We start from the raw sequence: 24,782 nt of genomic DNA on the forward strand, positions 1-24,782 counted from the left end.
GCAGTGTGTGTGTGTATTGTGTTTGAATTTCTCCCAAGCTGAGGCGTGTGTGTTGTCGTCCTGGCTAAGTCAGAAGCTATGACTCCCTTGTTATATAACTCCGCATGTGGCTTTGCCTTTGGGTTGGGGGGTTGGGGGGTGGGGGGGGGTGGGGGGGGGTGGGGGGGGACGGCCCCGCAGCCAGAGCCTCCTCTGGACTGCGTCACGTGAACACAGTGACTAAAACCGGCAATAGTGAATGCCTGCACTTGTGAGTATCTTGGTGAGTGAGTGACGCTTGCAAGTGTGCCTGACACAGAGGAGTGCGCCTGTTTCTGTGCTTGTGTGCATTTGCGCATGTGAGTGGATGTTCTGTGCGCTGTGTGTCCACACACACATGAACATGTGAGCGTGAAAAGTGGAAGAGGGACAAGATGCCAAACGTAACTGTGCGTGATATGTGTAGTGTTTGAGTGCCACATAGTGATACAGTATTTCAAAAGCTAGTGCCTGTCTCTGGGCTCGGTGACCTTGGTCACAGGGCGATGCTGTTGGTCCTGTGCTCTGGAAAACAGAACACAGAGTTGGAGGAGTCCTCACAGTCCTCAGGCGGTCCGGGATCTGCCGCTGCCAGTGGATTCCTGCTAATGACCAAGTTCAAACTGTCTCCTGCTTCTATAATGAGGGGGACAGTCAGACAGCAGTCCAAGTCTCTGGTCCGCGCACGGTTCACCTGCAAGATTAGAATCAATCTATTCACTTTATTCATATTCAGAAAGAACCCAAGTGGATGATGTGCTCATGTCACACATCAGCTGGTCAATTAAACACAAGGAATGATTTTATCGACATGAAAGAAATACCTGTAGAATGCGGTCGTAGGGTCTCAGCCCCGCCTGGTCAGCTGGGCCGTCCGGGCGGATCATGTTGACATAAACCCCTTTCTCCAGGAGTCCGTCAGATACGCTGAAACCAAAGTCACGGCTCTCATGGTCCTTCCTTAGAGTCACCTGCAAACACAGAGGGTCCTTACAGTTACACAAAGTTTATAGCCCAGCAAACATTAAAAAAAAGTACTCAGAGGAAATTTGCTTTTTTCACCTGGACTTTCACGATTTGAGATACTTATCTGCCTTCCGAATATAGACTATATATGAATGCTTACTCGCCAGTTCAGACGTTTGAAGAAATAAAAAAGATAACAGTGCAGAAAAAAACACCATAACAAACAAGAAGACATTGCTATGTCCTTTTCCATTTAAATATACAGTACTGTGCAAAAGTCTTAGGCACCCTAGATTTTTTATATACATTTCTTAGAACTCTTAGATGTTTATTTGTTTTCTGCATTAGTGTGTCAGTAGACTGCTGTTTATTGTAAATTTTTGATATTCAGAAACTTTTCATTTCATTAGTTTTGAAAGCATCTTCGCTTTATGGATTTCTTTGACATATGCCTAAGACTTTTGCACAGTACTGTATATACACTAAACAGGAACTGTATCCACTGCCACATGCCTCAATGTCATGTTTCTATCGTTTTACATTCTCACTTTCAAGTTGTTCCATGTTGAACAGGTTTAACCGTAACCATCAACAGATCTAAGGTGGAAAATTATCATGCATCAAGCCCAGATGACTTTCCGAGATACCGAGTAAGATGTGTCAACACAAAACATATTTAATTTCCGCATTATGAGACCACGAGATGCTCTTTTTCTAGGCGTTTCTGGCCAATTTAATCCCAGTGTTCAGGCACACTGGGATTAGTTCCAGGCCAAATGTGACATGCATGGAGGAGTGTGGCAACAAACTGATATCTCAGGAGGGATAAGGGCACAGTCTGGGGTCACAGCATGAGGTTAGAAGACGGTAATCGACACACAACCGCAGCTGGTGAGGTAATACTGTATGAGTGTTCCTCAGTGTTTGTCATATACACACTGCAAGTCCTGACTGGCCAGGTATCCGCTGGGTCCAGTTACACTGTGCTGATGGGCATAGTGTGCAAAGTAAGGGAGCCACTGAAGTACAAACTTCAGTGGATGTAATAGACAGATTCCCTATGGACACTGTTGTTTGTACCATGTTCAGCAGGCCATGATTGCCATTTTATAATCAAGGATGTCACACCCAAATGCGTGTGAATTAATGTTGTGTTTATTTTTTTTACATAAATTATGCTTTTCTGATGCAGACTGCCTGCCACATTTCCAAACTTGTTTCCTAACCAAACTACCTTGTGCAGTTCCAGGGCAGTAGGGGACAAAATTTCTGAGGAGTCCCCTTTTCCTCTGGGTGGCAGGTCCCTGGCTCCAATGGACCTGTTCAGGTTGCCTTTGGTCTTAGGCTTGTCATGGATCCCCTCCCTCTTAATGGGACTAATGCTAGACTGGAGCAGTGAGTCTTCATGAGTCTTGCTCTCCTCCAGGTACAGACTGAGAGTGCTACCTGTCATGGATGCCTGCAACAGGACAAAACATAAAGGGATTGTTAAAACGTAGTATATTCAAAAGGAAATAAGACAGACGCAACACAACACACACCCCCTCTAATGCAATGTACACAGAGCCTGATTAGAGGCCAAGGCACTGGGCAAATGTCTTTCTCGATCAGTATGGCAGCAGGTGCCTGGCCTGTCTTGTCAGATTTAATAACAGATTACACACTCTGGCGATTATCATAATGCTTCATCTGGCATGGTCATTTAGGCCGACACCGGTCTATGAATACATGAGTAGGACAAAGCAGATGGGAGGAAAAGGAGTGGGAGGGAGGGTGGGAAGGGATGACATGCGGCCTACCTCCAGCTCCCTGAGAATCTCTGATTGGCCGCAGGTCTCGAGGTCCTGTAGGGCCTGGGACCAGAAGCTGTCTTCCTGGTTCAGGGTGCCATGGCAACGAGGGGGGCTGACGAATCTATGACAACGCAGGAACCAGAACATGAGAGCAGCCCTGCTGTCTTGAGGCTGGTGCTGCCTACAAAGCAGCGTGGGTAATGCAGTTTTTTGGGCTGCATGACGGAGAGTCCCTTTGAAAGTCTCTCAGGACCACAGTGAGGGTTATTGTAATTTCTCTCATTTGTGGCGGCTCAAACGCTGAGTAGTCCACTAGTTTAGATAAAACCTTTATGGAGTTCAATTTTATAAAAGTAATGTCACCCCAAAAAAGCAGGAATTGAAAGCAAGTGATACAAAAGTTCAGGGGGAAAAAAGTGAAGAGTGAAGTGACAGACAAGGCAGAGGCATCCTTGGGCCCTTTAGGAGCTTTTTGAGGAAAAGTTTTGGTGTGGACAAGAAGCGACAGAGAAAAAGATGTATTTATGTGAAACACCAAAGAGCTCGCGGGCAGTTAGTAAAGCAGATGAGAGAGAGAATACCTGAGAAAGAGAAAAAAGGACAGATTGGAAAAACACAAAACATGGAAGCATAAGACACAAAATGAGAAGAAAAAAACTGTACAGTTTGCCCTTATCAGTGAACTCAAAGGGGGAAAAAAATCATACAAGCTACTTCAAATACACAGAGTTAGATGAGGGAAAATCCACATTTTACTGTGAAACCAAGGGAAAGAAAACCACTGAAAGCTGCACTGACATAAAACAAGATGCTGACAGAAGGAACCTGGAGGCCCGTGCACTCACCCAGGTATTTTGTCCCACTCATCCTCAGTGAATCTCCCATCGTAGAGGGCTGTGTGGTGGGTTAGGCCTGCGGAGCTGGAACTGGGATGGCTCCTGTGTTTTGTACGTCTCCACTCATTTGGATTGAGCATTATATCAGATGCTTTGTGGAGATATGTCCCTGAACACAAAGGAAAAACCACTGATCTCATTGGATGCAAGAAAAGAAACTTGACTATTTTTTGACGGCAAGGAACCGCCACCGGTTCCTGTCTGGTGGCTGAACCTCACCTTGACTGCCGTAGCCTGCGTCGAACCCGGAGCCGTCCCAGGAGCTCATGGCCGAGTCGATACTGGGCACAGTGGCAGAGTAGACCTCAGAGTGTTTACTGGTCTTTTGGGAGTCTGTCAGCTCATCCTCTGTGTCACTTAGAAACCCTGCCTGCTCCAGAGGCTGCCGGCCATCAGATTCTGGGAATGAACAGTGAGACAAAGCAGCAAGCATTAAGGAAGAGATGCGCTTCCTGTGTGAATCATAAACGAGCAGTCATTTTAAAACTGCAAAAAAAAAAAAGGAACACAAAGTTACTTCCTCTGACTATGAAATCAAGAGAAGGCCAACATACGGTCAGCTTGTTTCTTGATCTTGAGGGTGACAGACTCCCCGGCCATCTGCAGGAGGTGGATGGCCTCGCTCAGTGGCTTCCCTTTTAGGCTGACCCCATTGATGGCCAGGACCCGATCCCCTATATGGATGGCCCCGGTCCTGCAGGGGGAGGAGAGCAGAGGAGACAGAGATACCAGAGTATGCCAGACAGTACCGGTGTGGCCTTGGCCGTTGCTCGGGCCAGGAAAACTGTCAGGCTGCCAGTGTGCTGACTGAAACGGGAACAAAGGAGCTTCTTGTTATCGAAAAGAGGGGACAAAAAGACGAGACAGCCATTGTTTACTGCCACGTTTAACAAGACAGAGTTATTGAAGTTTCCAAAGGCTCTACTGGCCTGGGCCTGATGCACTGTAAGCACCGCCATCTTCTCAAATGACTGTCTTGACCCCCCAGCCTCTCACTTCTCACCTTCAACCCTGCCCCCCCCCCCCCCCCCCCCCTCTCACCTCTCTGCCAGGCCTTTCTTGGTGAGGCCAGAGATGACGATGGGGTCAAAGGGCTCCTCGGTGCCTGAGATTGTGATGCCCAGCGGTCCGTTATATCTCTTCAGCTCAACTGTGTAGATGATAGAGCCTGACATCTCCAACTCATCTGCATGGGGAAGCGGCACATACCCACAGACGCAGAAGGCAAAAAACGAAGATGAACACGGAGACAAAGACGAACACAGAGATACAGACACGCACAGAAAATTACGTAAGAAATAATTAACCCTGTGAAGGCAACAGTATCTAGGTCACATGTTGTAGTCTAGATAGAACAACTGGTGGGCCACATCGCTGTAGCTCATGATAAAACATGTATAAAGGTACTCATTCTCATTTTAGTGAGTTAGCGTCATTGCACTGCTTTTACAGAAGATTGTGCTTTGTATACCATGTGGAGCAGGGAATACTGAGTGTTGAGTGTTGGGTGCTTCGAGTATACATGTACCAATGTTGTCCTCATCTTTCTGGATACGGAGTTTGACCATGTCCTCAGCCTGCTGCAGGACGTGCATGGCGTCCTCCATGGTGCAGTTCTCCAGACGCACGCTGTCGATGGCCAGCAGCCTGTCTCCAGGCTCCAGAGTGCCTGTTCTACCAGGTAGAAAAGCAAGAGGATCACAATTATTAACCAGGGCCAGGGAGCTGGTCCTGACTCATACAGTAGGAATCCTATTAGCGTAGTGTCTCAGTGGGATCCTTCGGGGTGACCGTAACCTCTCCCTCAACCTAATCAACACTGAGCCCTTTTGAAATGTAGCTGGTCTGCCCTACTGATCTAGTTTTCATAGCTCAATCCAATTATAGTTGTATTACACAGTGGGTTCCCAAACAATTTTATTTTGTTCCTGAATAATCCTAGATAGGCCTAGAAAACCTAGTTGACCCTGAACTGTTTGTTGAGGAATCATGTTTCCCTAATATGACCTGCAACATACCAGAACAGAACGGTATGTTACAGGTCACATACTATCAAAATGACTGAGTCCACTGAAGCAGCCCTTTAACTGTGATTTTTGCATTTATAAAATGTCTGATGTTACTTTCTACAATCAGAGCTGGAGCAATAAAATCTCCTAATGAGATATTACTGCTCATTCACCAATAATATATATATTTTTATTCTGCACACGTTAAAACAAAATGCATGAAAAAATGAAGTAGAAATCTAAATGTGCAGGTGAGGTGACAAAATGACTCAGGGCTTATAGAGACCTCAACAAGAACAACAACAACAACAATAATATACAGTTTACTAAAAAAAAACAAAAAAAGCTTCTAAAAAGTATTAATACCTCCACATGATGATGGGACATACCTGTGTGCTATGCTTCCTTTTTTGATGTCGGAGATTATGAGGGGCTTGCCAGGTTTCTTACTTGCTGGTGAAATAATGGAAAGTTTAAAGCATTAGTATTATTGCCATAAGATTGTGATAATATCATGATAATACTGTGTTAATTATTTGGAAATGCAAATAGTGAAAGATGTGAAAGAAAGAAAGTGGTTAGGCACAACACCCTAGTATTCTAGGGTGTTGTGCCCAACCTATAATTCAAGTTCCTTTTCTTTTTGTTGTACTGACCATAATCTTTGATCATACTCATCTTGTTTGTACTGTTTTTTCAGAGTTAGTTAGAGCATAAAAAAGGGTAATGATGAATGCCGGTAGCAGAGCAGTATTATTCATTCGGAGGTAATGAGGTATTTGCCCTCATGGTATTGCAGGCTGCAGTTTTATGGATCACAGAACATTGATCCAAAAGCAGGAGAGTTACAGTATGCAGACCTGTGTACTAAAGTTGAGCAACACTGCCCCCTGCTGTATGTCTCTGCTCACTCACCACTGATGGTGATGCCCAGCTCCACTCCTCTCCTCTTGGGCAGTTTAACATGGAAGGTGCCACTGCTGGGAATCACCGACTCTAATCGGGAATGAAAATACAGAAAAATTTAAGCAGGATAAAATAACTAATGTTTCACTATATAGCTCTGTTAGATCTCAGAATCAGGAATGCATATTTTTGTTTTTTTCAGCAGTTCAGGTTTTTGACATACAGCTCCCATTCTTTTCTAAGGGGAGACTGCAGTTTTCTTTTCGCCTTCTGTTCCTGATCTCATCCCTGGGTGACAGACTAATGATACCTGCAACATCGAACTCTAGCTCCAGTGTGACCTTGTTGGCCAGAGCGGCATCTCTCAGCAGCTGATGGGCTTCCTCCAGAGTGCCGTCCTCTGTGGGGATCCCATTAATGGACAGCAGTCTGTCCCCAACCTGCAGCAGCCCACACCTTCACACAGAAAGACACACAAAATAGTCTTACAGGTTGGAAGTGTACAAATAAATCTAAATGATGATATTAAAAGCATGTATCTTGCATCTCATGTTATGTGTTATGAATGAGAAAGGGAAAAACATGCTATGCGGTCAAGCTTCTTATCTGAAATAGGAAGAACAACCTTGTGATATTTAGAAGAAATGTATAAAAACCCAAAGGGAAGACAAGCAACTTCCTGTTAAACCTCATAAAACGGATCCCATTTCATCCTCACACCACCAGCGCGTACGTCCACACTACATGCCATAATAGGTTTTGAATTTCTATTTTCAGAGAAATTATACTGACATGAGTGACACTGTGACCCAGTATAACACGACATGTGACACGTGTCACATGGACTGAACGCAAGATATTTAAAATGAACGATGGCCTCTAGGCTCGACATAAAGAAATTGACCTTTTACTTGAACTTGAAAAATCACCCTAGCAAACACAGACACACACACACAGAGAAAATCACACATCACACATTCAATCAGACCCGTAATTGTGAGGGAAAATACGGAAGCACTGTCAACTAGGATTAATTCACCGACTACTGCTATTCATTAACCTTGTGTTGATGCTGAGAGACCAACATCACAATAGGACGCTGTACTTGAGTCACTCCTGTCCAACTGCTACCGGACTAAGCGTATTACCAGACCCGAGGGACATGACCCTCTGCTACTCGCACAGACACCATCATTAATCTTGCAAGACAACGACAGATAACACACACTAGCCTGATTAGGGCTATGTGTTAATTGGACTGTATCATGTTGCCTTGATCAATAAATAGCAGTATAGGGAGCTTTTAGAGACAGCGCCAGCTATAGCAAATCATTGGCTGCATCGATGTCCTATATGGCTAATTTTGAGTAATAAATCTACTGCTGGAAAAGTAAGAAGCTCCAAACTACTATTCTGATTTGTCAAAAACACACTCAAGACTAAGACTCTATTATAATAACTGACACATGAAATTGCGGAGAGCATCTGTTGACATTTTGACATTAGGCTTTGGCCTCCCCTACTAAGGAAATACACCATTACCATGACCTGAGGTTAACTGTTAGAAGCACTACAACTCAACGCTAAGTTGGCAGACATTGGACAAATGTGGCTGCAACGTTCCTGCTTTCAGGTGATACATCAGGCTAAAATTAGCCTTTTTCAGATGTGGTGGCTTGGCTTTGTTGCCAGGCTGAATGATTAGCACTAAGGCCCTGAGTTGAAGGTGACTCCATATATGATATTTGTTTACTTGTTCGGCGTCTCAGCACGTTACCTCTCAGCAGGGCTGTCGGGCTCAATAAAGCGGATGACTGGAGGAGCAGACAGGGTCTCTGTGGCAAAGACACCCCCCTGCAGCTGGACCCCAAAACCTGTGAGTGGATCCCCCCTCAGGACGACCTCACTTGTTTCCACATGAACAACCTGCCCCCCTGGGCCAACCGAACTGGACGCCAGAGATACTGAGGGAGGGAGGGAGGGAGGAGAGGGAGGGAGGGACAGAGCAGAGAGAGATACAGTGGAAAAGCGGCAGATAAACGGAGCAAGAGAGGGATTGTGGGAGAGGAAAAAAAGGGGAGGGTAAGGGGAAGAGACATGTACCCACAGAGACAGCGAAAGGGGGGAAAGAGAATGAGTCACTCATCACAGTTTACGTCAGTCACGTTTAAGTCACTGATCAGTCAGATCTGTCAACACACTGAGGGGTGGGGTGCAGATGAGGAGGGGGGAAGTGTGGTTTAACAGCATTGCAAAACGTTTTTAATGTGGTAAAAAGAAGAAGAATAGAGGCAGGCAGTTATCATACGTGAGCTCTTGTGGTCCTTCTTCCTGTTCCTCCTCTTGCCGGTAGTGCTGCGGGGGCTGGTGGGAGGGATGGGGGGAATGGGGCAGGGCAGCGTGTTGCTACCCTGGCTGCTGAAGCCTGAGGTGGCTGTGGAGGAAGGGGAGAAGCCACCACTCACCAGAGCTGAAAGGAGACATACTCCACGCATCAAATGGCTGGCAAGAGCAAACCGAAAACCAAATGCAATGCCCCAATCAAAACATCACCTGACTTGTCATGCACGTCCATATGTGACAGCAGAAACATGCGTACATGATAGCACAAAATGGATAATATGGTGACTGGTGTTGGAGTAAAACATCCTGGAAATAGATTTATCAAGTGTGCTGAAGAAAAGGCTCCTACTATAGTGTATAGCCAGCAGCAGTGCTGTCAGAAGTGATAACTTACATTTGCAGTGGTCCTGCTGGTTGTGTGGGTGGCTGGGGCTGCTCCATGTCTTGCCGTGGCTGGCATGTGGGGGATGGCAGTAGTTGCTACTTTGGTCCCAATGATGATGGTTGCTCTTCTGCACTTTTACTGCAGCAATAAAGAAGCAAATACACCCATTAAGTAAACCAGATCCACTCCTCTGTTATGCACTGTACTAAATTCTGCCCATGAAATTCTGCTTTCATTCCCGCGTCTAAATTTATACCACACCACACAGTGCCTGAAGGATAATTCGGAGCAGAGTAATTGATATTTAATGTTTTCTTCATGGTACACTAGATTAAGTCCCTTGGTTTAATGTATTTTGATGAGCATCTGAAAATCAGTTAGACACATGTAACTGAATTCACTGAATGGGATCAGAGAAGGGTCTAATGAACAGGATCTTACTTTTACGAGCAAGCCTCAAAAAAGCTGACTGCAAATTGGAGATCATTTGTATAATTTCATTTTCTAAAGAGCCAGAAGGCGCAAAAACAGTTTGACTACGTTGACCACTGGGCATGGTGTTGCTGTCAGCAGGAACTGACGCTGGTGTGAGGAGAAAGCAGACGACATGTGGCTTGACCTTGATTGTGTACAGCTGAGTGCTTGATTGCTGATGATGCAAGATGTCTGTCCCTGCGTCTGATTGGCAGGACAGTGTGGCCGACTGTGTTGATAAGAATCTTTTCCTTACATATAGCTTGACCATGCTTGGTTCATATTAATGTGCTTTTTAGCATTTCTGTTCACTTTTCCTGCTTAGCGAATGGAGAGCACAGATTGTTAATATCGCTAGGCACTGTATCCCTGATGTCACAGCCTGTATAATACAGTAAATTTAGTCAAATGCAATCCATGAAACCGAAAATACACACCTGAATAATATACTTCTCTGTACAGATTCTTGCAGCTAAATTTGTCAGAGAATGTAACATGTGACAGTAATCCTTCGTGCTTCATTAGCAGGGGCCTAATCTCTGACAACTTGCTCATATGGATGGAGGATTTGCAGGAAACATGGACGACTACAGTAGGCACTGGGATGTTTGCCATATCCAGGGCACCTGGTTAAATCCCAGCGTGTGTAATCAGAATACATGCAGGAGAACCCCTGGCCCTTTTCAGAGAACCAGTTTCTATCAGACTCAATCAAACCTGCAAAGCTCTGGCTCTAGCAGCTTATGTTAAGCTCACCTAAGGGAAGCTCTCCAAGAAATGTTTTTTTCTATCTACACTGGTGGAAAGAAACATTAACTCCTAATCTCTTAGTGGCCATATCAGTCTTATTAAATCCCCAGAGCAGATTAGACAAATTGCATCTTATAATCACGCCTTATCCTGGGGAAATGGAAACTGTGAAAATATCATCTTATCGTGGCGTCATAGCGTCTTATTCAAGGTACGAATCTTTATTGAATCCAATTTTGAAGGACAAGATAAATGTCTATAATTTTGCAGAGTGTTGACTGCGCTTCACTTTGAATTGAGACAATTCGATGGATATGCAGAAAATATATCGTGAGCACAGGCTGCAATACACTTCTAGTATTTCGCAGTATGTCAGTGAGTAGAGTGAACATTGGAAAGTATTATCCTCTGTATTAATGGTAAAAAAAAAAGATTAAAAAAAATATATATGAGGATAAAAGACAGAAGGAAGCTGGGCAAATCACCGTGAAGCACTGTAGATTGGACAATAGGACTAATGAACAGGGGACAAAGTGAAATTGAAGAAGACAGGATTCAGCCATCCCAGATAAGACTGAACTATACTTTATTCACATGTGTCATGTTCTATGATTCTTTCCATGCTCACATGTTAAGGAACCCTTGCAGCTGCTGACCCAGAAAGAAGACTGCCAAACATGGCACGAACATGATCTCAGACTGAGAAAATGTGTGTGTGTGCATGTGTGTGTGTGTGGCTTGTTGGTATGCATAAGGGGCCGAGTGTCTACCCGAGGGCAGAGGGATTGTAGCCTTCAGCGCACACACACACACAGACACACAGACACACACACACACACACAGGCTGATTCACAGCACATGGAAGAAGGCAGCTGGGAGGCAGTCAGGCTCACTACAGCTGTAGGTAAAATAGCTAAGGCCGGTCACAATACATATGGTGAGGACAACATGCTGAAAACCCAGTCTGTCCACATTCACCACAATCTATACAAGAATCTACTTCAAAAACAAGAAAAAGTTAAAATGATGAATTGTTTACTGCACGCTGTATGAGATCACATTGTATTCCTGACATCTTTGTAATCCCTTTCCAATACGTCACTTTCTTTCCCCGCAAATTATATTCCCCTTCACTGCTCCACTCCCACATCCTTCTACTTTCTTTTCTGTGTCAGGTCGAAGCGGCCAGCGCAGCCTTGATGTGTTTATGCTGTCACCTGCGGGACAGACCTGTTTCCTGGGGCCTGATGGGAAGGCGGCTCTGACTGGCTGGGAGGATCTCCAGTTTGACAACATCGGATGTGCTGGCCAGTAGCTGAGTAGCCTCCATCAGGGAGCAATGCTCTGTGCTGGTCCCGTCTATAGACAGAAGGATGTCACCTACATGCAACGCTCCACACCTGAAAGGGAGACGGAGGTTGTTGTCAAGCACAAAAAAAGCAAGTTATTGTCAGGAAGGTGTCTGTGGTTTGTCCGTCTCACCTCTCCACCACGCTGGCTGCCTTGATCTTGTCGATGATAATGACTTGTTTGCTCCTGTATATAGCTGTGGTGAGGCCGATCCCCAGGCTGGCAGAGGGACCTTTCGCTATCTCCACCAGCAGAGGGCCTGAGGCCTGCTGCACTGCCTCTGAAACAGAACACACACACACACAGACACACAGACACACACACACACACACACACATACACACGCACACATTGGACATAAGAGGCAAAGAAGTAGACTTACCAGATGCATCTAACCGGTATCTTTCTTCATTTTCTGAACTAATGGAAAAACATAATCTATTGTATGTGTGGAATATTTTGGGAAACTCAGAATAGGTTCCTGTAGTTGTACTGTATTTGATTCTTCACATATTCACACAGATCTATGCTGGTGTATCTACTCTTTCCTCTATATTAGAGTTACTAAATTTGAACTTAATCCTGGTGTCAAAATGAATTAACCATTGAACAAACAATAAAAATAACTGTACTACAAAAAATACTAGATGATGATACTTGTATATAGACCAATATACTTCACTTAATATTCATTTATGACAGTAGAGGAGAGCTTGTCATGGCTGGTGACATATGAGGCATCCTGTCCTGAAATATTTAGCATCACCAGGGCTTAAGGCATGGCAGGATGGCTCAGACAGACACACCAACTAATATTTGTCAAGTCAGAGAACAGTCCCGGTTAACACAAACCAGTGACTGTCACTGAAAGTCGTCCTGAGTGACGTGTTCTGCCTGGAAAATGATGTAAAGCAATGCCACGATCTTATCTGACACCATATGTAGGGACTTAGAGATTTATCTTTTCACAGTATACAAGATACATAATGCAATTTTCTTTTTTTTTGCAGGTGCTGGAGGGCAGTCAGTAGTTACAAGGAATCGTGAAAAAGGAGAATGCTGCACACTGCTCCCAATGCTGCCACATATTTATTCAACCGTTTTACAGCATTTTGACCCTCGGTCCTCATCAAGTATCTGACACCTGATACCTTGCTGATACCTGATGAAGTTCTCCATTTTCATGCTACCTTTCATGAAGCAGCCCTCTGCCATCTCTGCCCCCCCCCCACACGAGGAGCTCTACTATTAATAGAAACCACCTCTGTTATTTTCTTTCAAAGCCGAACTGCACAGAGACATTAAAACCTAAATGAGTATCATCATTAAGCTATGCGTGACAATTCCATGTTTTGTGGGCCATGGAATATCACCCATGTACCCTTTCACTGTTGACGTGCGCTCTGGGCCTGGGTGACTCCCCTGGTGGCGTCTCCAGCACCGACACTCACTCCCATCCAACGCAGCCAAACGGCCACATTATTTACCCTCAGAGCAATGCTGCCCTACCATGCCTCCACATATTCCCTGTGTGTGTGTGCTCACCCATGACGGAGACGTCATACTCAATCAGGAACAGAGCTTCCTGGCCGCTCTGCATCAGCATGGTCAAAGCGTCAGCGTGCTTCTCTCTGTTTAAAGGCATTCCGTCTATGCTCAATATGCGGTCACCGGCCTTCAGAGTGCCCTCTCTGGAGGAGGAGAGGAGGAAAGAGAGAGAGAGGGGGGGGGGGGGGCGAGTAGGAGAGGTTCATACAAGCGTTTAAACACCAGTCACAGTAAATCATTAAACAGTTCCACATGAGTGTCCCCTCCCAGGTGAGATGAAGGATAAACAAGATAAATGGCCGTAAATTCGATGGTGAATATTGTTTGTGCCGCTGCTGTTCAAGTGTTTTGGTGCACTCAATAATTTCACAGGGCAAAAGTGCAATGCTGCATTAGCCTCAGGATGAGCATTGACCTTTCTGCTTTGGAGATACATACATGTATATGTAGCCGTAACTCCATATAGGAGCTTGAGCATATATTAAATACGAAAGAAATAATGCGCATTTCAACATTATTTAGAAGTATTATTATTAGAAATCTAATTCCATGCAGATAGTAGACACATGATTTCACTGCAGACAAGGATAAGGCAATTAGTCAATTAATTATTTGTTAGGCCATAAGTTTAAACACACATGCACACTTACAGCACACAGTATAGACACACGCATGCATGCACACGACTCAGACAGGCTAACATGCATGCTCAGTGACCAAACAGGAATGCAAGAGAGCATGCAAACAGGTACACACACACACATACACACACACACACACACACACACACACACACACACACACACTAAATCATCGCATCCATTTCTTCACCTGTCAGCAGGACCCCCAGGCCGAACAAATGTAACCACCAGAGGACGAGACCTGTGCCAGTCTTCATGAAAGCCTCCTGGAGAACCAAAACAGAAATAATAAATCTGTGCAAAAAACACATAGATTTTACTGTTTGATATGTACAATAATATACAATCCAATATCCGATGCCACACTGACCTCTCATGACGAATCCAAAGCTGTTACCTTCCTTGTGTAAACACACCTCTATGGTCTTAGCTATGACACCTGAGGGGGTCTGGACTAAGAGTAGAGAAAAACAGAGTTTTTAGTTTTGCTCTAATATTAAATATGTTGTTAGCTATGTAAAAATCTTTGCTTACAAAATAACATTTTTGATTTTGGGGTCATCTGAGTTTTGTAAGTGCTGAGTCAGGAGAATGGACAAAGCATTTTGGGAAAAAAAAGTTTTAGTTGCATAGGGACAAGCTGCAAGGTGATTAGGTCAAAATAAGGTTAGGTTGCACATGCTAGAGTTACAAGAAATTAAGAAGTTAAGGTATGGCATTAAGAGTGGGCTGGTGGTAGCCAGGAAGTTATGTCCACGGCTGGAATCAAACTCAGGTCTCCAGGTCTGAAGCCAGTGGTCTATACCAGTGGTTCTCAACGTGGGGTCCGGGGACCACCAGGGGTCCTTGAGGGGGTTCCAGGGGGTCCCCAGCAAATTGGTGAATTGTTAAACTTCAGCATTATTTCATTCACAAGAAGTTAACACAATTAGAGAATGTAGAAGTATTACTGTTTTGATCATAGTTTGACTGTTGTCTCTCTACCTACAATACATAGTCATGGAATTCTGGACAAAATCATATCTAACAATAAAAAATATTCTCAGATTTGGGTCTGAGAGACAAAAACGGGGGTCTGTAGCTCTAATGTGGACTGAATTAGGGGTCCTTGATATGAAAAAAGGTTGAGAATCACTGGTCTATACCATCTGCAACCTCAACCAATCACTTGCAAAGTAGTAGGCTAATCTATTTTATGTGTTTCAATGACACAGTTTGAATGACCTAAGTGTCCAAGCATTGTCTATGCATGTGGTCCATCCCACAGGACTTCACCTACCAAACGGAGGCAGCTCATACTCCACCTCCAGCACCACTCGCTCCCCAATGTTCTTCAGCAGGCTAATGATTTCATCGTGGCGAAGCTTTGACAGGTTGATGCCATTCACTGACTTGATGTAGTCTCCCACATTCAACTGGTCACTCCTGTGGAGAGCGATGGACATTAAAGACCATCAAAATGAGATGCAGCCAGCCCGTTTGAAATGAACCCAGGCCTGTTTTTGGGGTGCTTTCATGTCTGCACTGTGTGAAACAGAAAAAGATCAAGATTGCCATAACATTATTTACACAGCGGCCATTTTGCACATTTGGGGTAGGAAGATCTTTCCGTTACAGCAGCCCAGCTATGTCCTTGTTGTGTACAGAATAGATGCACATCATACAAACATTTATCATTTCACAGATTCCTCACTGAAAAACATATGAATGGATCTCAAGAATGTGGAGGGATAGACTCCAGATAAGTAAGCTAGCTAACTTCCCTGCTAAATTCAAGCAGTCGTTGTAGTTGCTGTTCATTAAATTGCTAGCTAATTTCATCATTGGTAGGTCTACAAGTCCTCACTTATTAGTGAAAGTACTGCTAGTTTCATATGCCAGTCTTCCAGGTAATTTCCCACCCTGGGCGTCCAAAATGTCCGCCGTGTGAATAAGGTCAGTGCCTGTGTAACTATTGCACTAGTAGAATGAGCATTGTGTTATATCCTACATGTGTACATACAGTAATAACCCTATATTGCTTCAGGTGGCATCACTGCAGTGCAACCTCAATGTTTCAGGTCTGTTGTATTGTTAATTTCTATATATTCCTCTAATAAGTTAGCTAGATTGAAATGCTCCGTTTGTGGAATCTGTGCAGAAGGGTGAGCGTGCTGGAGTGGGACTGCTGAAATCCTCTCCTCTGCAGACGCTGAGACAGATGAATGTACATGGTGTCTCACATGTGACATTCTGAGTCAACATGCTGCTCATTGGGAAGCTAATTAAATAGATGTGCTGCCCTGCTGGCCCTCTCACCTTTGGGCTACTGCCAATCAGAGCAGTGACAGGGGACAGAGAGACATCGTCACCAGCAAAGCCACCCGGTCTGTCATCCGGTCCAGTCTCATCCCACAATCTCACTGTCTGTCCCTCTGTCTGCCTGTGTGTCTTTCCACTCAGTCAATTAGCTAACTGTAGGAGGATGAATTCAGTCGCGGGAAGACAAGCTGCTTGGTAGAATTAGCACAGTGACTGTCTTGACAAGCAATGGGATATTTTGCCAAGGCATTTCAGAGGGGTGGTGTCATTCGAACAGATTTTGCATGTGTGTGTGTGTGTGTGTGTGCCGGTGTGTGTGTGTGTGTGTGTCACAGTGTGTGTGTGTGTGTCACAGTGTGTGTGTGTGTGTGTGTTGAGAGAGGGGCCGCGGTCACATGCTGCTTAGTCATCATGAAGCGTGAGTGTTCCACTACATTTTCTTTTCATGTGGTTGACGTTGAGGAAAATGAGATTAATTGAATCTTAATTAAACAATCTCTGATGAAACAAGCTCACAGAAAAGAGTTATATTAAATAATTACTACTACACACTGAATTAGGCAGCAAATGACAAGAACTGGTAGTCTTTCGAAATGTTATCTCCAGCCTATAAAGCAGCGTATCTAACTTTCAATTGCCTGTCAGATTCCTTATTCATTCTATTCTATTCTATTTCTTAGGGGAATTTCTCACAGATACACCCTGTTGGGATATTCGTCCCAGGGTCAGTATCACCCAGTAAGAAGCTGATCTAATGCAACGCCTATGATCCTGAGGTTACGGTGAGCTGGTGTAGCTAGACAACACTTGTGCATGTGTGAGAGCAGAATAACGCGTCCGGACAGCTCGGTGTGGTTGCCAGGTTTTAACTGCATCATCGAGCAGAGATCTCACCTGGCAGCTAGCCCACCTGGCCGTAGGTTTGACACCCTGGGCTTGCCGTCCTTATCGGACCCTCCGGAGATGGTGAGGCCAAGGCTGCTGCCTTCCCTCTTCATCAGGTCCACAGTAGTCACTCCTCGGTACTCCTCTGCTGACACATATATACATAGGCACAGATCCACAGTCAGCATTAGCATCTGCCGGACAGATCCAGCCTATCTGAGAGGCAACTCAGACAGGATCTTTTCACCATCTTTTTTTGTCTTGATTTTCCCTTTCTTTCTTTCTTTCTTTCTTTCTTTCTTTCTTTCTTTCTTTCTTTCTTTCTTTCTTCACTTGCTCACTCAAAATCCCTCTCTCACACACATATTTTTTTTAGTTTTCTCACTTTCCTCTCTTTTCCTCATTCCTGTAAATCTCTAACACTCAGCGGATCTTTTTGATGGATTCAGAAGCGAGAGGATGGGGTCAGTTCCATAATAACACACTAAATTCTGATAATGGAATGAAATCCAATGCATAAATTGCAAAAGAGACTCACTGAGAAAATATGGCAGAATCATCAGTTCATAAATTGAAATTCAATTGTATTCTAGAAGTGAATGAAGTTCAGAATGAGTTTGACCTTAACTCTGATGGATAGCTGGCTATGGTGCCTTCAGACGTGGACTGAACTTGGTCTCATTCTGTCTCGTGGAGGGGCCCACATTGTGCTGTGCTGTTAAATCATGCTAAGTGAAGTCCACCAAGGGAGACCAGTGTGGTTTAGTACCATTGACAGGTATGCCACACAAGCAGTTTTTCATCTTATCTAAGCATTTATGAGATATTCAAAACAGCGCAACATCAAACAAAACACAGAAGACACATGGGTCTGCCTGCACACGCAAATGCAATCATTGTCTCAGTCAAAGTCATCATGACTATTCTTCTGCTTTATAAGGACACAGGTGAATTGGGCCCAGTAGCATGAATCAGACAACAGATAGAAAACAAAAAGTGGTAAAGCAGGGTTTGATTGTATTGTACCTGAAAGGCTGCGCCTCTGGGAGGAATGTGATTGGTCAGTTGCCCCAGAATCCTTGCCTCCTTTTGAATACGGGCCTTCATCTGAGGAGACAGCAGGGAAATACAGAGGCTGATTGAGGCGTTGTTAGGAAGCACTCTGACGATATGGTAGGAATCTCTGCAGCAGAGGGCTAAATGAACACAACCATCACATTCCCATTAGACATGATGACAGCTGCCACCACTTTAATGCTTTGAACTGCACCCTTGGTAATGTGGGGGTTCTGGAGGGAACCAGCAATAAACTAACAGCCAGATCCGTCAGGCATTAGCTAACTGAAACAATCAGCCTGAACTCAGGAACCAGGAAGGTCACTCCGCTTCGTTTCCAAGACAACCCTGTAAGAGGGTCAAGAGTTTAAAATAGCTCCTCTCCGTCTGAGGCAAAGACCCTGGAAAACCATTCATTTAACACAAGACTACATTTGTGGCAAGCTTGATGTATGCGACTACTAAAGCATGGGAATGTTCCTGAAGGAACAGCATGCGGTTAATGGACTGTTCGGGCATGGAGAGAAAATCATCATTTTCATGTCATTTACAGCAGCTGCTTCAGAAACCCGGGAAATGTTCAATCTGCTCTGCAGGGAAAATGTTTTTCCCCACAGTGGGAGCCATTTCTGACACAGCACTGGGCTGGCCCTAGATTAGCAGAGCCATTGCCTGGCCACCTGAACCTGAATACAGCTACACACGCATGTCAGCAGTCATAGTGATGAGGAATCTGACTTGGCACTTCTCTAATCCTGTCCACTGGGGATTACCTTTTCAGCTGGCCAGCACAGTGATTGAACATCATATTACAAACTTAAAGAAGAGCTGTGCCAAGTCCTCTCTTTGAGAGGGAAGAGGGAATGCCACTGCCTTATGCTATAGGCATCAAACCAAAGTCATCAAAATCTGAAGTCTTTGCTGGTCAGGGTTCTGTAATGACTCAAGTCAAGTCAAGTCAGGTTTATTTATAGCTCTTCATCACAAAAGCATGTCTCAAAGGACAAAAAACAAACCTACCTAAATCAAACTAATCAACAAGCAATTACAAAACAAAATGATGGAATACAGTGTACAAACAAAACAAAGCACAAGACACAAAATAGTATGTTGACCTACCAAACCTATCTACCCTGGCCTAACCTAACCTAACCTAACCTAACCGGCACCACCAACCTTAGACCCTCATGGAAGGCAAGGAAAAACTCCCAAGAAAACCTTATTAGGAAAAAAATGGAAGAAACCTTGGGTGGGCCCATTCATAGAGGGATCCCCCACCGGGACGACTGAGCGTACAATAGGTGTCGGGACAAAACAATATAATAAACATTTATAACCCCCTTAGCCAATAGCCAATAAAAGTAAACCAAAGCAGGATATACTTGCATTTGCTCTAGAGTTCAGTTCATTTAAGAAATGATACCCCTAGATGTTTATGAAAGCCTAAAGGTTTATTTGGCATGATTATCTGTGCTGATATGAGAGGACTGAACTGGGGGAAGTGAGTGCTCGGAGCGCATCAAACCCATCGCCTTGTCTCAGTCCACATCAGGTTTCCACATCTGTCCAACTGAAGACAAAGCCTTTAGACAACTGACAGGCATGGATCCTTTGTCAGACTTTCTCTGATCTGAAATGTTTAGGCAGGCCCTAGATACATGGAATACAAAAGAAAAATCAGCCTTTCTTTGCACACAGCTGGATGATTCAGACCTGGACCACAGAAACTCTGTAAAGATAATATAATCAGGAGTAATTGAACGTGCATCTTTTGAAATGCAAGGATGTACAGAATATGCATATGCATACTATGATAATTCACAACCTTTTATGCACATCCTTGCACAAATATCCTGTTCAACAGCTTTGAGGCACAAACACACACACACACACACTGTGGGTGACACATCAAAGACACATTAGGATGGGCAAAAGCATCGTAATCACACAGCTTCCTGAGGGCTCTGACAGTCCAGCAGCTGTCATTGCAGTCAAAAGGCAACATTAGCTCTGGGTTACGCAGACCCAACGCACTGCACGTGACTGAACACTACTGTACCATCAAGCCGTCCCCCAGCCATCCGCCTCCGGCTTAAAATAACCATCAGTGACCCTAACGGGCAGAGTTAGGATCACGATTGATCTGATAAATAATGAACAGCCCCAACAGTAAAACAACTATGGAAAAACAGAGTCTAGTGTGTTGTCTTTGAAGAGGAAGTTTGCAACTGGCTCAAGGATGAAGTTTGTACAACTACTCCAGAAGTGCTGCATCTAGAGGACCTTGAAGCGTCGCACTGACTAAAATAAAATTCGAAGCACCCGCATAAATATCTGGTGAGTCAATTAACTCCTAATTTAATTCAGGGCACCGCATGCCATCCCTCTCACAACCAATCAGAATGTAGGTTAAATATGGGGACAGCACTGACAATGGCAATGAAATCACAATGCTATTTTCAGATGTAAAACTTTATTTATAAACCGGGCTCCACCAGACCCAGTTTACATTGCTATATCTGCCCCAATTATAAATGGCAGGATGGTATGTGGAGCTGGTACTCAAGTCCAACGACATTTCAATCTCTTGTGCTCTGTCACTGCTGTAATGTGTGCATTGTAATGCTTCCACTAGGCAATCCATTACACATGTACATTCTCCAAAATCGAATTAATGAGAATTAATCAACAAATCTGCATTCTAAAAGTACAAATTATAAATGGAATGGACATGAGAGGTGAAGGTAATAACTCCCAGTTGCAGTGGCTGCCCTTCACATGAACTGCACATTTAACATAAGCAGGTCTTGACATGTTAGTCAATGCTGTTCCAGGTGTTATTTAAAGCCACTGACCACCTCTTGCCTTCATTCATCTACTACTACTACTACTACTACTACACACATGACGAATCTCTTGGCACTGTGCGGTGAAGATGAAAGAGTTTCGCTCTTACCAATGCTGTTCTTGGTATCTCTCCTCAGACCACACAGCATGGCTGAAGTCTATTCAGTGCATCCACCTTGGGGAAGTAACCTTGCTGATCTTTTGTTCTGGGTGGTGAGCTGAGGTTTCACCTGAGAAAAAAAGTAGGTTCCCCCTAGAGACCAAGTCTCACCCACTTAGATAAAGCAGGAACACCATCTTCGTTTCTTCATTCCTCTGCCCTAACTCCGGCATTCTCTTGACCTCCACTGTTTGTAGAAGCCAGTGAAGTCCTCGGGTCTAGAGGACAAATTCTGATCCACAGAGGGTCTCTATGTTCCCCTCAGTTTAAACTTAGTGACAAAGAAAGATGTCACATATCAAAGAAAGATGCCAAATAGCAAACTACCAAGCTCTCTTTTTTGTTGATGTGCTCTCCCTATAAGATCCAAGACAGGGGAAGCAATGATAAATGTCCTTTTCTTGCCATCTTGCTATGGTTCCGTTATTGAGGTTTTCTTACTAGTCGCTCGATCTTTTCAAGAGGATTAATCATCCCCCCGTTCACACACTCACATGAGCTCACACACAGACCCCCTCTCTCTCGCACACAGCTAGAGTGAGTGTGTTTGAGCAAATTCTCTCTCACTCTCTCTTTCTCTCTCTCTCCCTCTCTCTCTCTCCCTCTGCCAGAGGGGTGCAGTGAGGCAGACACACACCCTGCACACACGACAAAGTCACTCCCCCCCCCCACACACACACACACACACACACACTCTTTCCTCACTTACCACTCACAAACACCCTTCATGTGCACAACCCCACACACACACTCTGACATTAGACACCTACAGCACAACTGCACACTAAACTCTCCACACAATTAACACCACCCCCGCATTCATTGTCATACTCAGCCCTTGCAGAGTGCCAGGATACAAGCAGTCACGTATTTCTCACATGTAGACAGCCCCAATTTTACCCAGCTTTTATCTACACAACGCTATTATCTCTCTCTCTCTCTCTCTTTCCCTCTCTCTCATTCACACACACAAACACACAATGGCAAGCTCACATGCAAAATTGCCCCTACCATTCCAGAGCATGACAACTGCCTATTCAAGAGCATCTCTATAAATTATAGTGTTACAGATAAAAATACCACACAGTTGTCGAGTGCAGAGTTGTGATGATGGATTCTACTTTTCATCAGATTCTGATCATGCAAAAATGTGGAAATAGAAGAATAAAGGAAAAAAAGGAGATAAAAAATGGAAGAAAAAAACTGTGTGTGGATTCAGTCCCAGCTTGACTGAAAATGAAATGCATATTGTTTTATTCCTCCCAAGGGCTGTGAAACCCACCGTCTCATTTTTCCCCCTCGGGAGGGGGAACGGGCCTCTGCTAGTCCCACACCCGCTGGCTTCAGTCCACCCAAACACAGAGGGTCTAACTCGCCTGTTGACTGACCCATAGCCACACCTGTCTGACCATTTGTCATGCACACAAGCCTCTACGCCTCCCTCTTCCTGCCCCCCCACCACTAACCAACACCCTCCCAGCCTCATCCCCAGCCCCCCTAAACCTTCCACCTCATTTGTTTTGGTCACCATGGACAAACTGTTATCATCTCTGAGACCTGGAGGAAGGGAAATAACAAGTAAAGGCAGCACAAAAGCACCAGGTCCAACAGAGGCACAAGTCAAACAGCACATCACAGCACCACCGCTCATTTAGATACACCAACACACAGTTGCATTAGAAATTCTCCATGTGAAATAACATCCGCTATTGTGAGACTGAATATTTCCAAGATTTGTAAAGTGATTACAAACAAACATTTCCGTGTTTCTACCCACTGTTGCACGGAGCCTAATTAGTCAGCTCTTCCAGTGGACACAATACTCTTTGGCGTAGATAATTTCCTCTGAGACTTTTGTCCTTAATACCCCATTTACAATGTGAGCGAGCATAGTGTTTCAGAGCGAGACTAATTAATTTCCAACAGAATAAAGAGAATCGGGAGACAGAGCAGTGTGTTGGACTGATAAAAACCCATGGGAACAGGGCAGCCAGCGTAGGGTAATAATAAAAATGGACTCTTTTGCACTTCCTCTAGACCAGAAATCAACATTATCAGTGTAGAATAAGTGATTATGCACTGATTAGATCAAGAAAGCAGAATTAAACATTTTTTGTGATGACATTAGCACAGAAATAAAGGCTGGAGCTCAAAAAGCAAAGAAAGGCACTAAGACAGGGAATTTGAAAAGTCATGACATTCAAGAACAGAATGAGCTGTGTCTTGTTTCAATCGTTGCAATAATGTTTCAGCAAGTCTTTTTTTGCGAATGCTGGCAATTTTTCCAGTTTTCATTGAAATAATCGTAGCTAATCAAACGTCCTTTTGAAAGTAGCCCACATTTTCCTCTTTTACTGTGACTGCAAGAGCATTCTAGGCATGAAGGCCTGGATCTGAATCTTAAGGGACGCACTCATCAATCAAACTGACCACAGTGCCATCTTATGGTGATCTCCTCCAATTGCAAGCAAACGTCTCAAAAGCTGAAATGACTCAAACTGTTGTCAGCCAGCACAGATCAGTGAATGACAAAGAAAAGCCAGAGGAAGGGGACATGAGTCACACATACTCATATTTCAGTGTTCACCTTCAAGGTAGGTCAAAAGTCCAGATTTAGTCGAGCAAATGCTCCATTTAACTAACAGGCCTGCTTGAGACATCAACCCAGACATGTTTGTTCTCTGATCTTTATTTAGATCAAACAGCACACATGGCTATATAATCAGTTGACTATTTAGGGATTTACACATCAACTTAAAGCCAAGTCAAAGACTGTCAGCTTCAGCTGTCTCACCTTGGACACACTTCTCAGGTCTTTGTCATGTCTGTTACTTCCATTTTAATTTTAGGGTCATATATGTAGGTAAGCAAAATCCTCGAACACCCAAATTTATCCATCATCTTCCATCAAAATAGTAATGATGATTATGAATAGTTGTATAATTCTATGTAGTTAAATGGTTCAACACTGCATATAACCATTTAGAGCTCTGACTAAATTGGCAATAAACTACAATTGCCTCCCAAATCCTGCATGTATCTTGTTTTACAATATAATAGACAAATCAAATGAATATAAAAAAAAACATTTCCCAAAACAAATTATTTTTTTCATATAGGCTTTACCTTTGGTCCTCCCTCTGATGATGCCGAGCCGACATCTGAGAGAAAAAGTGAACATCCTCCTCTTTCCTCCTGCAGACCGGCTTCCTTTCCTCAGGGAATCTGCCTGAGGAAAAGCCAAGGTGAAGAGCTTGGGATTCAGGTGTCCCTTTCCAAATATCAACCGTGCTGACATGCTCATTCTCTGACCAGTGACAGGGAAAACAGGATTCTGTCCTTTTCCTGACAGTCACCATCTCTGAAACATTGCAGTCTCTGCCTGTCCTGCTGTTTTCATGTTCTCCTCCCTGTCTGGAGGACTTCCAGTCCTCTCAGGTGTGTCTTCCAAACC

The 24,782-nt window shown here is 44.2% G+C and overlaps 1 protein-coding gene across 1 annotated transcript; it reads right to left on the reverse strand.

The window, feature by feature from the left end:
- Positions 1-514: 514 nt before the first annotated feature.
- Positions 515-24,632, reverse strand: grip2a (glutamate receptor interacting protein 2a). Its single transcript, XM_071518450.1, has 24 exons — positions 24,455-24,632; positions 18,292-18,372; positions 17,275-17,410; positions 15,359-15,504; positions 14,450-14,533; positions 14,270-14,345; positions 13,436-13,581; positions 12,023-12,170; positions 11,771-11,940; positions 9,326-9,454; positions 8,897-9,058; positions 8,366-8,552; positions 6,899-7,044; positions 6,598-6,678; positions 6,072-6,135; positions 5,202-5,347; positions 4,715-4,859; positions 4,228-4,367; positions 3,893-4,072; positions 3,623-3,782; positions 2,784-2,898; positions 2,219-2,443; positions 843-989; positions 515-712 (listed from the first exon to the last, which is right to left on the reverse strand). Exons 1-24 carry the CDS (start codon positions 24,630-24,632, stop codon positions 515-517), a joined length of 3,390 nt encoding a protein of 1,129 aa, XP_071374551.1.
- Positions 24,633-24,782: the final 150 nt, after the last annotated feature.

This window comes from Centroberyx affinis, unplaced genomic scaffold (genome assembly GCF_046629955.1).
Source record: "Centroberyx affinis isolate AG114_WGS23_722 - 3 ecotype Tasmania unplaced genomic scaffold, CSIRO-AGI_Caff_v1 ptg000582l_1, whole genome shotgun sequence".
In the NCBI taxonomy this organism is placed as follows: Eukaryota; Metazoa; Chordata; class Actinopteri; order Beryciformes; family Berycidae; genus Centroberyx; species Centroberyx affinis.

What these genes read in the sequence shown, in the direction of transcription:
- grip2a (XM_071518450.1), bottom strand. Translation starts at nt 24,632, where the DNA reads ATGAGCATGTCAGCACGGTTGATATTTGGAAAGGGACACCTGAATCCC. An exon ending in CATCAGGCCCCAGGAAACAG is followed by an intron (nt 9,455 to 11,770) that starts GTCTGTCCCGCA and finishes TTATTGCTGCAG; the next exon opens with TAAAAGTGCAGAAGAGCAAC. An exon ending in AAAGGAAGCATAGCACACAG is followed by an intron (nt 5,348 to 6,071) that starts GTATGTCCCATC and finishes TCTACCTGGTAG; the next exon opens with AACAGGCACTCTGGAGCCTG.